This window comes from Rhinatrema bivittatum, chromosome 7, assembly GCF_901001135.1.
Source record: "Rhinatrema bivittatum chromosome 7, aRhiBiv1.1, whole genome shotgun sequence".
NCBI classification, from domain to species: domain Eukaryota; kingdom Metazoa; phylum Chordata; class Amphibia; order Gymnophiona; family Rhinatrematidae; genus Rhinatrema; species Rhinatrema bivittatum.
The window spans coordinates 153,234,979-153,251,051 of NC_042621.1; the positions used below are offsets into that span (position 1 = coordinate 153,234,979).

At 40.2% G+C, this 16,073-nt stretch overlaps 1 protein-coding gene across 4 annotated transcripts in view; it reads right to left on the bottom strand.

Annotated features, from left to right (window-relative positions):
• Window positions 1-752: 752 nt before the first annotated feature.
• The window catches only part of LOC115095544 (mitochondrial import inner membrane translocase subunit Tim23), a 79,733-nt gene continuing 64,412 nt past the window's right edge, over window positions 753-16,073 (bottom strand). For all 4 annotated transcript variants that reach the window (XM_029609435.1, XM_029609437.1, XM_029609438.1 and 1 more), the window contains exon 7: window positions 753-1,345. In XM_029609435.1, coding sequence (XP_029465295.1) covers window positions 1,230-1,345 — 116 coding nt within the window. In that variant the 3' untranslated portion in view covers window positions 753-1,229. The remainder of the gene's footprint in view (window positions 1,346-16,073) is intronic.

Sequence of the window (16,073 nt, forward strand, 5' to 3'; positions counted from 1 at the left end):
TAGAAAACAGCACAGGGACAGTAACTTTGAAACTGCCGTGCAGCGCATATGTACATGTATATGCTGTTTCTCGGCCAGAGGACTGTCCATTTTGTAACTTATGCGTGTATATGGCATATATAATGGTATAAAATAGGCTAAACACACGCGCATGCAATTTTAAGTAGGTGTGTGCACTTGCATGCAAATGCCGCTTCTACCACCTAAGGGGGGGGATTTTAGTAGACGCGCACCAATGTAATAGTTTTCTCAATTCGTTCAGGCAATGGATAGGACTTCCAACACCCCCCCCCCCCCCCTTCCCAGTTTCATTACCTCTCTACCCCTCATTAGCCCAACTCTTAAAACTCTACTGACATGCCTAGAATTTATTTTATGACTTACACACCATCCATAACAGACGTAAAGTCACATGGCAGAGGACTCTGGTGCACAAGTATTTATGTGTGGGTTTCATTTAGAAATCCAGGAATGCCCACACCTTGCCCCTTTTTATGGAAAATACATTTTGTGCGAGTAGTGGGTGATACGCACATACTCCAGCACCTTTTAAAATTCGCTCGGTGCACGCTGGCCCAATTTGTACGCAGATCACCCAGTTTTGGCGCCCGCCGGGCTTTTAAAATTCACCTATTAGATTTCAGAGTCTCCTTTGGATGTGAGACAGCATATTTTATGCAGTCACCTTGAAAGAGTTCTTAAGTTCTAAACATAAGGGCTAAAAGTTAGAAAGCATGACAAACTTCAGGATGGGCTTTTGAAACCAAGTCATTTAATTTATTTACAACAGCTGAGTTGAACTTCAGGAACACAACAAAAATAGTTTTATTAATAGGTTATGCTATGGAACAAGCCCACAGACCAGGCATGAAAACTTTATCAACTACAAGACCTGGATTGCAGAGTAAGCCAGCAATCTGAGGCCCACAGCTAACTCACTATGGCATGCAGTAGCAGAGAAAGTGGTCCTGGTCTTTCTGAGAGAAGTCAATGGGCACAAGGGTTATTTAGCTCCAAAAATGATGTTGATGCTCTCTCCAGGTGCTCCCGTCCTTGAAAGATGCCTCAGTAGTAAGGAAGGTCCAGGTGCCAGTAACCAGAGTCACAGTACAGATGTTTTCTATTAAGATTCAGATTCATTGTAAATAAAGTGTCAAAGCACCACAGATAGATGGAACTGATGAACTCTGAGGATGCATTCTGTACTCATTGTCCTCAAGCTCCTCTTCTTATAGTGACTGTTGGGCTACTGAACCCTTCAAATGCTCCCAATTATTATACAAAGCATAGAGGCTGGTGAGTGTTAACCCCATGAGACCTCCTCTTGCCACCCCACGAAGTCCACCTATAAAAGAAAAAAGCAAAGAAATGAGTGCTCAGTAGAAAAACAAAACATTTACAGTAAGTTTCTAGTCAGCTGTACTGATGTCAATCACCATTCTTTCACAAATAAAATAATTCTGGCACTCAAAACAATGAATTGAAGGATAACTTACACAAACATAAAATTTATCAAAATTACACTATGTATACACATACTTGCATGTTTATAAAGAGAACTGTATCTGGAGCAGACTTCAATACCTCTTTGCAGTACAGACGCTATGATGTTAGTCAGATACAGTTCCAGCAAAGAGACTTGAAAAGTTTTCCAACACGCTAAGAAGGCATTGGAAATTCACAGATGATTATGCTGCACTTAGCAAGCTGTTAATTAACAGCCAAGTCTTAAGATACTGACAGGCCGATACAGTAAAGTTCACGGGAGAGCAGGCGAGTGCCCGTTCTCCCAGCGCGCGCGAATCACTAAAAAAAAAATATTCAAATTAGGGCCCACGGTAAAAAGAGGTGCTAGGGACATGACAGGAGCAGCGGCTGTCAGCGAGTTTGACAGCCGACGCTCAATTTTGCCGGCATCTGTTCTCAAACCCGCTGATAGCCACGGGTTCGGAAACCGGACGCTGGCAAAACTGAGCGTCTGGTTTTCAACCCGCGAGCCGTTTTAAAATTTTTTTTTATATTTTTAATTATTTTTAACTTTTGGGACCTCCGGCTTAATATCGCCAAGATATTAAGTAGGAGGTTTTTACTGCTTTTCTGTGCACTTTCCCGGTGCCGGCAGAAATTAACACCTACCTTTGGGTAGGCACTAATTTCTGAAAGTAAAATGTGCGGCTTGGCTGCACATTTTACTTTCTGTATCGCGCGGGAATAACTAATAGGGCCATCAACATGCATTTGCATGTTGCGGGCGGGTTTGACGCGCATTTTCGACGCACTATTACCCTTTACTGAATAAGGGGTAAAGCTAGCGCGTCAAAAACGCGCGTCCAAATGCGGGTTAACAGTGCGCTCCAGCTGTATCGGCCTGTGAATTGGCAAATCGACATATAAAGTAGAATCAACAATAAGAGATCGAGTCCTCCTCACTAAATACAGTGCATGGTATCAACCCAAGAATAGTTATGAACAATATTTTCCCCTGAGGAAGCCTGGGTAGCAAAAGAGGCCTTTGTAGGGACAGAGAGAACACAGGATACAGCAGAAGTAAAACAGATTACAGAAACATCATTGGAACACAGTCCTGTGAAACAAATTACAATGTACCCTTTCTTGTGGACTGTGATTCAACTGAATCCCCTTTTTAGTGAAGGTATCTTTTATGTGACTCATTTGCAATTCACAAAGTATCATTCTTGATGTCCAGCTCTACTGCAAATGTGTCATTGTTTCATTGCAAGCACTTTGTATATATTTGGACAATGTTTTATGTCAATATCTATACATGTTATAAATGCATAACACTACAGAGAGTTTAGAAGCGGTGGGAATGAGGAATGATTCACTAGGGCAACTGATAAACATATGTATATGTTATTGTGCCAATTTTATTTTCTGAAAGTTTTGATATTCTTTGCCATTGTGTAATAAAGCTTGAACAATTAAGCATCTTTCAAATCATTTAAAACATTAGTGGTGTTACTTACCCTATTTTAGGGTTCTCTGATGGATCTCTCTCTCTCTATATATATATCTATATAAATATAGATATTTTTTTGCAACACATACAGAGACAGGAACACAAAATGTGGGCTCTCTCGCCCTGTGTAATCTCTCTCAAAACAGAAGTTAAAGGGTTTCACTGTGGATATTCTGAAAACCCAATTGGAAAGGGATCCCTGAGGACAGGTTTGGGAACAACTGTTCTGTCTCAGGAGTTAACAATTCTAGTCCTCAAGAGCCAAAAACATAACTGGTTTTCAGGAAAACCATAACGAATATGCAGGAGATATATTTCAATACAATGGAAGCTGCGAGGACTGGAGTTGACAATACCTTCTCTATCATAGCCCTCCCTTCTCTGAGGAAGATTTTTTCCAACCCAGTCCTGGAAAAAAACAGACTGGTTTTCTGGACGGATGCATGAGACAGGTTTTGTTTTTTTTTTTATTGTATTTTTAATATACAGATAACAAAAACATCCAAAACTAATCAGAAACAAAAATCAAATGTAAAGGTTGTCCCAGTCCAAGAAAAAGAAAGAACTTATCCATATTGACATATGTCCACAAGACCATAAGACAGCGAGCAATGCATAGAGATCAAATACTACAACAAACAGAAAACATGCATTTACAAAAGTCCAGAGTTATTTGCAGAGGTTTACTCTTTAGAATTAAGACAGAAGCAAAACCAGACTTACAAGTAACCAAAAACTGATCAGGAAGTTCAGGATCTAAGGCAATATATTTATGATCTTTTTAATCCATGAAATATTTAGCAGGAAGCCTCAGAAAGGTGTTGGCTCCCATATTGATAACCTATGACCATTAGGCCAGAGAAGTTTTCTTTCTGGGTAGTGTAACTTGGACCTTGTCTGGGAATATCCACGTAGGGAAAGATTAAAAAGCTTTTCTCTCTCTGTGCAAAGTAAGTCCTAACAATCAATTCTTTATCAGTGTGAAATGCAAACCTGGATACCCCAGTACATTTAGGAGGTGGAGCAACAGTAAGCATCTGAGGGATATTAGAAATACTGCACAAATAAAACATATCTTCTAGCATGACAAAACAAGACCAATCCTCAACACCACTCACTCTTGTCATACTTTTATCAGCAACATAAGAGTCTTCAGCAGATGGCCCAAGCCTGAGCCTCCAGGTATCAACACGTCCATCACATACTGTCAAAATAACTCACATGGACCAATGGTGTCTACTTTAGGCAAGTTAATAAATCTCAAGCTCCAATTTCTAATTCTATACAAACCTCTCATATGCATATTCATTACAGATACCCTGAAAACCAGACATATTAAGTATGCCTGTATGAGAGGATGCGGAAACATTGCTCAGGAGTCAGAGCAATGGGCTATGAATCCTGGGTTCAAATCCTCCCCTTCTCCCACTGATTATGACCTTGGGCAAGCCATTATATCTCCTGTTGTCTCAGGTACCCACTTAGATTGTGAGCTATTTGAGACAGGGTACGTAAGAGAGAGTTGAAAATCACCCTGACTTAAAAATTGGAAAGGCAATATAGAAATACAAATTATCATCTTGCCTCTAAGCTAGCTAGCTATATCCTTTTTGAGGTACAGCCTTCAGAATGGGATATAACACTCCAGACAAGGTCTCAATGTTTTCTACAGGCATTATAATCTTTTCTCTGCTGGTAATACATCTCCATATGTACCTTACTGTTCTTGTGGCTCCTGCTACTGCCTTGTTATACTATCACCCCAAAATCTCTCTCCTCTTTGGTGCACATCAGGACCTCACCTATATCATGTAGCACTCTCCTGGATATTTAACACAGAAGCATGAACACAGAACACAAATGGCAGATGAGGAACATAAAGTCCATCTAAGAAGTTGCCATACTGGATCAGACTAAGGGTCCATCAAGCCCAGCATCCTGTTTCCAACAGTGGCAAATCCAGGTTACAAGTACCTGGCAAGTACCAAAACATTAAACAGATCCCATGCTACTAATGCCAGCAACAAGCAATGGCTATTCCCTATTGATTAATAGTTTATAGACTTCTCCTCCAAGAACTTATCCAAACCATTTTTAAACCCAGCTTCTCTGACTGCCTTAACCACATCTTCTGGCAGCAAATTCCAGAGTTTAACTGTGCGTTGAGTGAAAAAGAATTTCCTCTGATTTATTTTCAATGAGCTACTTGCTAACTTCTTGGAATGCCCCCCTAGTCCTTGTATTATCTGAAAGAGTAAATGACTGTTTCACATTTACCCATTCAAGTCCTTTCATGATTTTGTAGACCTCTATCATATCCCCCCTCCACCATCTCTTTTCCAAGCTGAACACCCTAACCTCTTTAGTCTTTCTTCATAGGGGAGCTGTTCCATCCCCTTTATCATTTTAATCACCCTTCTCTGTACTTTCTCCAGTGCAACCATATCCTTTTTTGAGATGCGAAGACCAGAACTGCAAATACTACACAAGGTGTGGTCTCACCATGGAGCGATAGAGGCATTATGACATTTTCTGTTTTATTCACATTCCCTTCCTAATAAAACCTAAAATTATGTTTGCTTTTTTGATCACCACAAACACTTCAATGTATTATCTATTATGACATCTAGATCTTCTTCCTGGGTAGCAACTCCTAATAAGGAACCTATAATCACGTAACTACAGCAAGGGTTATTTTTCCCTTTATGCAACACCTTGCACTTGTCCACATTAAATTTCATCTGCCATTTGGATGCCCGATCTTTCAGTCTTGCAAGGTCCTCCTGCAATTTATCACAATCAGCTTGTGATTTAGTTACACTGAATAATTTGGTGTCATCTGCAAATTTGATCATCTCATTCGTATCTCTTTCCAAATCATTTATAAATATACTACAAAGCACCATCCCAATATCATTCCTGGTGCAATGCTATTGATTCCAGTTGATCTCTGGCCTTCCCTTTACTCGGTCGCAATTAGCTATCATCCAAGCTTAGTACATGCTTTCTTGGATTCCATTACCAGTTTTGTTTCTGCCATCTGGACCAAGAAGCCATTCCATGCATCCACTATCCTTTCCATAAAGAAGTATTTTTTTTTTTTTTTGCTTTTTATTATTTTTTGTATTCAAACAAAACATATGAATATAAAAAAAAATATATATACACAGTTAACTAGAGAAGCCAAAACAATAATTTTCAGAAAAATACACTCGTTAAATAAAAACCATGCTGGGTCAAACCCCAAGGTCCATAGAGCCCAGCATCCTTTTTCCAACAGTGGCCTGCCTGGGTCAATAGGTCTGTTCTTTCTGGCTCACTCCCAGGCATAAGTGGTGGCTTCCCCAAGCCCACCTGGCTATAAACTATGAATGAACTTTTCCTCTAAAGACTTATCCAAAGCCCTTTTAATCTCAGCTATGCTAGAGCCCACAAACTAAATTCTAGTCAGAAAAAGCAGGGTAGGAAGATATCCCAAAACAAAATATACAAATATTATAGTCTGTCAGCATCAATAATCAGACAGTATCTACAGAAAAAAAATCAGAAATAGAAACTAAGAAAGGTAACGCTCCAGCTAAGAATCCTCTGGGTAGTAATGGAGCTCATCTCATAGAGACTCAGGTTAAAAGGCCTGCTTGTTAAGAGTTTTAAGAGGCAAAAGCAGACAGCTGTGGATACAAAAAAAAAAAAAAAAAGTTATGCCATCAAGACTTTTATTTTTTTAAAATGTGCAGTATGTTGAGTAGATCAATGAAATAACTAATGTATTTTTCAGACAGCAGAATATATACATTTGTCATATTCTGCCTTCTCATTGTGAATTTACAGTGCCTTGCAATGAGAGGACTGGCTGAATAGGGGGTGCTTTCCAGAAATTTTAACACATTTCTTGCCAGGACGAAAAATTACCGATTCCCCTGATTCCCCTTTTTAGTATGATTTTTTATTTGTTCCGAGTCTTCAATTAATATTTTTGATGGTACTATTCCTGTAAAACTAACCAATACCCCTTGAGAAAAAAAAAAAAATCTTTCCTCTGAAGTATGTGACTGTGTGTGGAGTCCTTTACTGCTGGTGGTCTCCAATCTTCTGCTGGAAGCAGGCCTGAACTAACTTTTTTTTCTCAATGGGCATTCAGCTCTATAATCACTGGCAGTGCACGAGGTCTGGTCAGCAAATCTGCTTTAACTCCCTTGTTCTCCCAGAGGAATCTAGTGTCCTATGAATTCCTGTCTGTAAACTTCGGTTTCTGATTAGCAAGAGTCAATATTTAACATTTTGCTGTTTGCAGGAAAGCAGGAGAGTTCTGACCTAAGCTTGTTCAAGTCTTATCAGTTGGTGCACATAGCAGGGAGGGGCCCCAGAGTTCATATTCCTCCCTCCTAATCACACTGCTGCCGCTGACTGATAGCAATCCAGCCACAGCCCAGCAGAAGCCTCAGTGCATGCTTCTCACTCATTATCTTGACAAATAGACTAAGCAAGGGACACTCAAAACCAGCTGAACAAGGTCTGGTTATGCTGACACTGCAAACTCTGAAGGGGTTAAACAATTAGAACAAAGCACTGTAACACAGAGTTTCCAACAACCTCTCACACTTTACACATTTAGTCATGTTAAAACCTTATTAGAGAGCCTCTGAACTGAGGAAGGCAAGCAACGGTGATACATGGTTTATAGTTCTTTCTACAGTCCTAATAACTATAGGATGTGCCCATGATTTAACTAGTCAAATGGTTCTTGAAAAGGTCAGAGTTCCCTAAAAATATCAATATGTATCACCATTACACTTCACAATTTATTTGCCACAGCCATTCTTACTGCTTCAGAAAAGATCACATGAACCAAGATGAGTTACTGCACTATATCCTCTTATGTCCTCTCTAAATATTCTAACACACAAGGTACCGGGTGAGGGGAGGACAACTATTTAGCACCCTTCTGCAGCTTACTATCATTACATTTAATAATACATTTAAAATACTGTGCTTATCTTCCACCTCATACTACAGTACTCAAGGCGACTTATCTCAATATCAAAATTACAAGAGTTCCAATTTCATATTTCTAAAACCAAATGCGCAACACATCACCTGTTCCCAGACACATAACAGATATATTTTACAGATAGCAACCACCCTATCTTTAGCCAACTACCATCCTACCTCCCAGTATAACTTATCCCCCTTCTCCTTCCAATAGCCCAACCCTCTCCACACCCACATCCTCCCAGAACTACCACTCCAAACGGCCCCCGCCACCCAACAAATCCAACCAAATCCCATCTAGTCTGCTCCTTACTCCCCATAATGGCAAAACATCTCCAAGAGGAAAATAGTGCACTGGTTAGATTAGTAATGACCGATTATGTTGCCATAGTTCCAGGCCATGAAGTTGGGCGGGCCTTGCATTTCAAGACATAAAAACATAACAGTTTAATGGCTTAATGATGTTTTCACTTTGAGAGCTGTGTTGAACTCTTGAGCTGTAAAAGCCATACAGGTTCACTTCAGTTGCACATTCTCTCATGTCTGTGTCACGTATTTCCAATAAAAAAAAACAACAAATCAGTTTACTACTAAAGAAGTAAAAGAGATTAGATTGTCAGGCAAAGGGGAAAAAGAAAAGCGTCAGCAGACAGCTTTGTCTAAAGTTCAGGTACCTACTGTTTCTGAACTTGCATGGCTGCTATTTCTCAGCCACTGAAGCAAAACACCTCTACACTTATCAACTTTAGAAGGGCTTTTTGATTAGAAACACCAAAAGATAAACTTGAAATAGGCCAAGGACAACGGCTATATACAGTTTATTTTATTTAAAAATGATTTATTTACCACACCTTCTCAGGATCAAGGCAATTTACAAGAATTAAGAACATTCATACAATTAGGACATAAAACAGACCATGTTTGATCCACACACCTCAGCCTAAAATCAGATGTGTCTCGTGCAGTCTCCGGCAGAGAGTTTCAAAACCTGCAAAGCCCACACATTCTTATCCATTTTCAAGTGCTTTAACAATTTTCTGATTCCATATTTGACAAAAAATAGTCACATTTCCGAAAGTCTTAAACTATTTAGGAACAAAAAGGAAGCTATAGAGAAACAAACTGAAAAAGAAAAATTTGGTAACTTCTTAAATAGCTTCTCATTTATTGTATTTTGAATTTCTTTTTAGTGGCTATTGTACATTACTTATCGCTGCTATGATGCGTCACATTTTGTCTTGATTATTCACTGTATATTGTTTACAGATGCTATGGCGATTGCTGTCATTTATCTTTTTTCATTTTTATAGTTGCATATTATAGCTTTATTTTAATATATCTATTATTAACGATAAAGATATTACATGTTTTGGGCACCTGTTGAGAGGTGATTAAAAAAATCTAAATGAATAAAAAATCTTGGTAAGGTAATAGGAGAGGTGCCTTCAAAGCTGAGAAGTCTTGACGTGCTGCTGCTTTTAGGGATAGGAACGAATGCTTGTCAGCTACATCCAACACCTCTCTCACACATATTTAGATATTCTACACTTCTCATATTTCAATATTAAGGTTCAAATGTTAAAAGGATTGCATATACGTGTGTATCTGGGCCATGCTCCAGCGACAAGTATTTTAAAAGCCAGAAATTACGTGCGTATATATGCCTGTGCAAATTTTAAAAAAGGGGTGGAAAAGGGGATTTAAATCCAGAGGCCACAGCACGCGTCTGCTTGTTACTGCTGCTCCTGCTGTAGAAATCGGATTTTAGGGCTTATATGAAAGGGTGAGGGTGTCCAGGTCAACTGGGGAGCATGTAGCATGCCTGGGCAAACTGCTGGATTAATTGGAAAAACCTGGAAATGTCCTTCACATGAGAATGTTTTAAAATCTGCTTCTCTGAGCCGTAGATGAAAGGGTAGTTATAAACGACTGCCAGATCTTATAGAACTTCTTATATGCAATAGATTAGATAGGGATAGATTTGTGCTCCACAGACAGTAAAAAATCCACCATCCCCGATTTCCAATCTGACATATTCAGTGATTCAGATTGGAGCCAATTATATAATAAGAACATAAGAAATTGCCATACTGGGTCAGAGCAAGGGTCCATCAAGGCCAGCATCCTGTTTCCAACAGAGGCCAAACCAGGCCATAAGAACCTGGCAAGTACCCAAACACCAAGAAGATCCCATGCTACTGATGCAATTAATAGCAGTGGCTATTCCCTAAGTAAACTTGATTAATAGCAGTTAATGGACTTCTCCTCCAAGAACTTATCCAAACCTTTTTTAAACCCAGCTATACTAACTGCACTAACCACATCCTCTGGCAACAAATTCCAGAGCTTTGTTGTGCATTTAGTGAAAAAGAATTTTCTGATTAGTTTTAAATGTTCTACTTGCTAACTTCATGAAGTGCTCCCTAGTCCTTCTATTATCCGAAAGACTAAATAACCGATTCACATTTACCCGTTCTAGACCTCTCATGATTTTAAACACCTCTATCATATCCCCCCTCAGCCGTCTCTTCTCCAAGCTGAACAGCCCTAACCTTTTCAGCCTTTCCTTGTAGGCGAGCTGTTCCATCCCCTTTATCATTTTGGTCGCCCTTCTCTGTACCTTCTCCATTGCAACTATATCTTTTTTGGAGCTGCAGCAACCAGAATTGTACACAGTACTCAAGGTGCGATCTCACCTTGGAGCGATAGAGGCATTATGACATTTTCCGTTTTATTCACCATTCCCTTCCTAATAATTCCTAACATTCTGTTTGCTTTTTTGACCGCTGCAGCACACTGAGCCAACAATTTCAATGTATTATCCACTATGATACCTAGATCTATGGAACTTAGTATAATGTAACTACAGCATGGGTTATTTTTCCCCTATATGCAGCCCCTTGCACTTGTCCACATAAAATTTCATCTGCCATTTGGATGCCCAATCTTCCAGCCTTGCAAGGTTCTCCTACAATTTATCACAATCCGCTTGTGATTTAACTACTCTGAATAATTTTGCATCATCTGCATATCTGATTACCTCACTTGTCATATTCCTTTCCAAATCATTTATAAATACAGGGTGGCCCATTGAAAAGTAATCCGCCTCCAATACCAATGCATTGGAGGCAGGCTACTTTTCCATGGGCCACCCTGTATATTGAAAAGCACCGGTCCAAGTACAGATCCCTGAGGCAATCCATTGTTTACCCTTTTCTACTGAGAAAATTGTCCATTTAATCCTACTCTCTGTTTCCTGTCTTTTAACCAGTTTAAAAAGTCATGGGATAGGAGGCGATGTCCTTTCATGGATTATAGTTTTCTTAGAAGCCTCTCATGAGGGACTCTCTCAACTGCCTTCTGAAAATCCGAATACACTACACCTTTATCCACTTTTATTAACCCCTTCAAAAGAATGAAGCAGATTTGTAAGGCAAGACTTGCCCTGGGTAAAGCAATGCTGACTTTGTTCCATTAAACCATGTCTTTCTATATGTTCTGTAATTTTGATGCTTAGAACACTTTCCACTATTTTTCCCGGCACTGAAGTCAAGCTCACTGGTCTATAGTTACCCGGATCGCCCCTGAAGCCCTTTTTAAATATTAGGGTTACACCAGCCACTCTCCAGTCTTCAGGTAGAATGGATGATTTTAATGATAGGATACAATTTTAACTAATAGATCAGCAGTTTCATTTTTTAGTTCCTTCAGAACCCTGGGGTGCATACCATCCGGTCCAGGTGATTTACTACTCTTTAGTTTGTCAATCTGGCCTACTACATCTTCCAGGTTCACAGTAATTTTGTTCAGTTCATCTGACTCATCACCCTTGAAAACCATCTCAGGAGCTGGTATCTTCCTAACATCCTCATTAGTAAACACAGAAGCAAAGAATTCATTTAGTCTTTCTGCAATGACCTTATCTTCCCTAAGAGCCCCTTTAACCCCTTGGTCATCTAAAGGTCCAACCAACTTAGCTTAGCAATGAGACAACTTTAGGGTGAGCTATGTTTAGCCATGTGACTATTATTTAACTAGTCAAATGATCCTTGAAAAAGCCATAGTTCCCTAAAAATATCAATATGTATCACCATTACATAACGATTAATTTGCCACAGCAATTCTTACTGCTTCAGAAAAGATCTCATGAACCAAGATGGCTTATTGTACTACCCCCATGACAGTCTCTTCAGGAAATAATAAATTCATGGGATAAGAAGAAATGCTCTCTTCTGGGTTAGTAACTGGTTAAAAGATAGGAAACAGTGTGTCTAAATCAGGGGCCTCCAAAGTTTAAGGGAAGAAGTGACATTTCAAATCACTGAGAGGGCCGGGCTGGGGGTGCGGGTGTGGAGGAGACCTCCTTTGCTGAGCTGGGGTGAGAGGGAGAGTGCCTTTCCAATTTGTTTGCTGAGACTTTTTTTATTTTTATTTTTTTAAGGGGGGAGGGACCATGTCTAGCCTTTTCGGTGATTTGAAAGGCTGAGGAAGTGGGGGGGGGGGGGGCACGGTTTCCAGGAATGCAGGGGTATGGCAAATATTGTCAGCAATATTTCTAGATTTCTCCAAGTTTGGCAACCCTGCCGCACCCCCAGCAGTCATTTATTTATGAAATTTATATACTGCACCACAAACTTCTAGGCGGTTTACAAGTTTATGCATAAAATAGCCAAACAAGTAAAACAGTTAAAACACGATTACAAAAACACAAATCAGGTGGCGTCGAAAGCGTACACTGGTGGAAGAATCGCCGACAGTCACATAACCCGCACAAATGTTTCTCAGCTGCTCTGCTACAGATGGACAGCCCTAGCCAGTCACGATAAACGAGGTTAGTCACTGAAAACCTGGCTACACAGATGCGCTTTCAATTGTTTGCTAAAGCGCAGCAAGGATGCGCCATTCTCAAAGTCTATAGTCAGCGCTTTCCAAGGAAGGAGGCCAAAAGGCTTCGAACATCGCACAACTGAGCCACACAAATTGATGATGGAACATCTAGCAAGTTCACAAATAAGGAATGAAGTATTTGGCAAGGGTGATATATTTTTTAAATAGATGTAACGGCTCACCGGGTGGAGTTCCGCTGCTGGGGCTTCTCCCACTGGTTTCTCACTGCAGTATCCCAATGTCTCTTGATGTCTGCATGTGGCTTTAAGCAAAGGTAAGTCCCCACACACTCGGGTTTTAAGCAGAACTGTTCAGAAAAGCCACGGGTTTTCCCAAAACAAAGTCCAGCCAGGGTGGGCCTGCTCCTGCAGCCCGGCCTATGGTAGCACTGGCCCTGAACACAGTCTCAGGAGTTTGGCCTTATCTGGAACCAACATATCAAACCACATTCGAGCCATCTGGCTGTGCCTGTCTCCGCGGTACAGCCTACGCCAGAAAAGGCTTTTAAACTCGGGCACTAAAGCCAGGCTCTGTCCTAGCCAAATGGTTCCTCCAAACCAGAGTTCAGTTCCAGCTGCACCCGTCCCAGCGTCACTGCTCAGAAAAGCTAAATCCTTAAATGTAGTTCCCTGAAGCTTGGCCCACTTTCAGGTGCCTAATTCAGGCACAATCCCCACAGTGTCCTTCCCTTCCCCTTCTCGGGCGTCTCCTCAGAGCTGAGGCAGATTGCCTCCTTCCCTTCTGTAGGAAAATCCCAAAAGCTGAGAAACATTCTAAACAAAACACATGAACCTCCACGTTTTCCTACTCAGTCGCAACATCCACCCGGGCTTACAGCTGCCGTTGGCGATTAGTTGCTTCCATCTTCGCTGTCCTCTTCTTCCTGCCACTCCCACCAGTCTCGTGTTTCTGTCTCCTCTCTTTTAATCCGCTCCACACCTGGTTCCCAGCCATGCTCAACTTCCTTTCCCTCAGCCCTCTGGGAGTTGTAGTCCTCCCTCCTCCAACTGAGCTTTTGGTCCATTCAGCCCAAGCTTGCATTCTCCTCCTGTTCAGTGGTCGTAATGGGGTGTATCTCCTATTAACAGAGTTAAAGCACAAAGGTGCCGGTCCATTAATGGCTTCGAATATTAAAGTTAGTACTTTAAATCCGATTCTCCAGAACTGGACTCACTTAGATGAGACCAGAGAGAGAATTTTTTATATTGTCGGCCCAGTGATGTGGAACACCTTAGTGGATGAGATTAGGAATAGCCAATGTCACGTAATCCTTAGGAAGCAGGTAAAAGCTGTCTATATTAAACAAACATATGTGAATCACTGATCTGACAGCTTTCTACTAAATGTTGTCTGTATTTAATTTTGTTTTGTATGTTCTGATCTTTTTTTAATTTAAATTTTTGACTATATGTTCTATATTTTTAATAATGTCTTTATATTTAAGTTTTTTTTATTTGATGGTTATTGTAATTTGATGATTTTATATTTATTATGAGTGTAAGTTGTTACCCAAGTACTTTGTATTATGCAGGCTATAAACATAAAAAAATAGGAAGCCAATGGAGTTTCATTAGAATCAGGGTAATATGATCTCTGGACCAGATACCAGCCACATTTTGAATTAACTGAAACGGTCTCAAGGTTGACTGTGGTAAACCCAGAAAGAGAGAGTTGTAATAATCAATGGCTGCTGCCATAACAGCTTGAATTAGAGTCCTCAAATCACTGTTCTCTAGAAAAATGACATTATGCAACAGATGTAATTTAAATAACTTTTTTTTTTTTTACTATGCTTATAATATGGTAATATAAAGATAGAGAAGAGTCAATCTAAACTTCAAGATTCTCAAGCTCACGAGCAATGAGAATTTGAAGATCGTTGCAAGTCATCGTGCTAGGCATGTTGCAACCAGGGTACGTGACAGGAGGATTAGTTCAGTCTTCTTTAAGTTGAGAGCCAATCAATTATGCAATGTGCTGATTTCTAAGATAAAAAAACCAATGGGCTATTTTCATCAGGGTATCCTGAAAAGTAGAAGAGATTGGGATATAAAAATCGGATGTCATCTGCATAAAATTTTATATCCAACTCCTAGGCTGTATAAAATCTGGCAAAGATGAAGAGAGTAAATATTGGGAAAAAGTCCCAGAAAGAGGATCCCTGTGAACACCAGATTGCAGGACAATAGGGGAAAATCCAACTGTACAAGACAAGTGATGGAATCTTATAATATCAACTTTCTAAATACCATCAACATATTGCTGTAGCCTGTATTTTATATAAACAGTGAGACCTCATATATTGTGGCGGGTTCAACGTGTGAACGCCCCGAACGCCACTTTCAAGGTTGTGCGGTGATAATTTTTCTGAATACACCGTAAACAAAGTTTAAATCATCGGTCTCTCTGTTAAAGTTTACGTTAAAGTGATGACAGCTTGTGTCAGTTTCCTAAAATATAAGGCAGCGAAAAACTCTTATTATAGCGTGTCACTTATCGTAGCGTATTGTAGCGGAGTATGCAGTAGGGATATGGAACACTGGCACTGGCCCGACACGGCTCGTGTTTCTTTCAAAAGCTTCCTCAGGGGCCGCTCTGTGCCACTACTGAAAAATAAAAACAGGGTGATCAATTCCTTGCAAAACAGCATTTGAAATCAAATAGCTAACTGCTTAATACCTACGATTCCCAGACACTGCCGCTTGGCTCTGCTACTGGGCTGCAGCTTTTCTCGGGCAGCCGGATCCGCCATTTTACTCATTAGATTTATACCTACCGCAATGGGCGGAAACAATTAATTGTGACGTCACACTGATTAACTTGAAGTGGATAGAATAACTAGAAGAGCGATGTCCATTCCACAGAATCGTTAAGGCCATTGGGGGATGTAGATGCTAAAGTAAAAATCCACCATTGTTCACGTGCATTCAAAATTTGATTCATGTCGCCTCCACGAATATTGGGTACAATATGTTCAAGGATAGTCCATCGAAGTTGGTCAAACGTATGTCCAGATGAAGTGCAGTGAGACACCATAGGTGCCTCCATATTTAAAGTATTCAGACGACTTCGATGTTCAAAAAGCCGAGTTTTGATTCTTCTGCTGGTTCTACCAACATACACTAGTTTGCAAGGGCACTGTATTAGATATACCACAAAAGTGGAATTACAAGTTGTCACAGATCGTTTGTGAAATATGTGACCCGTTTTGGGA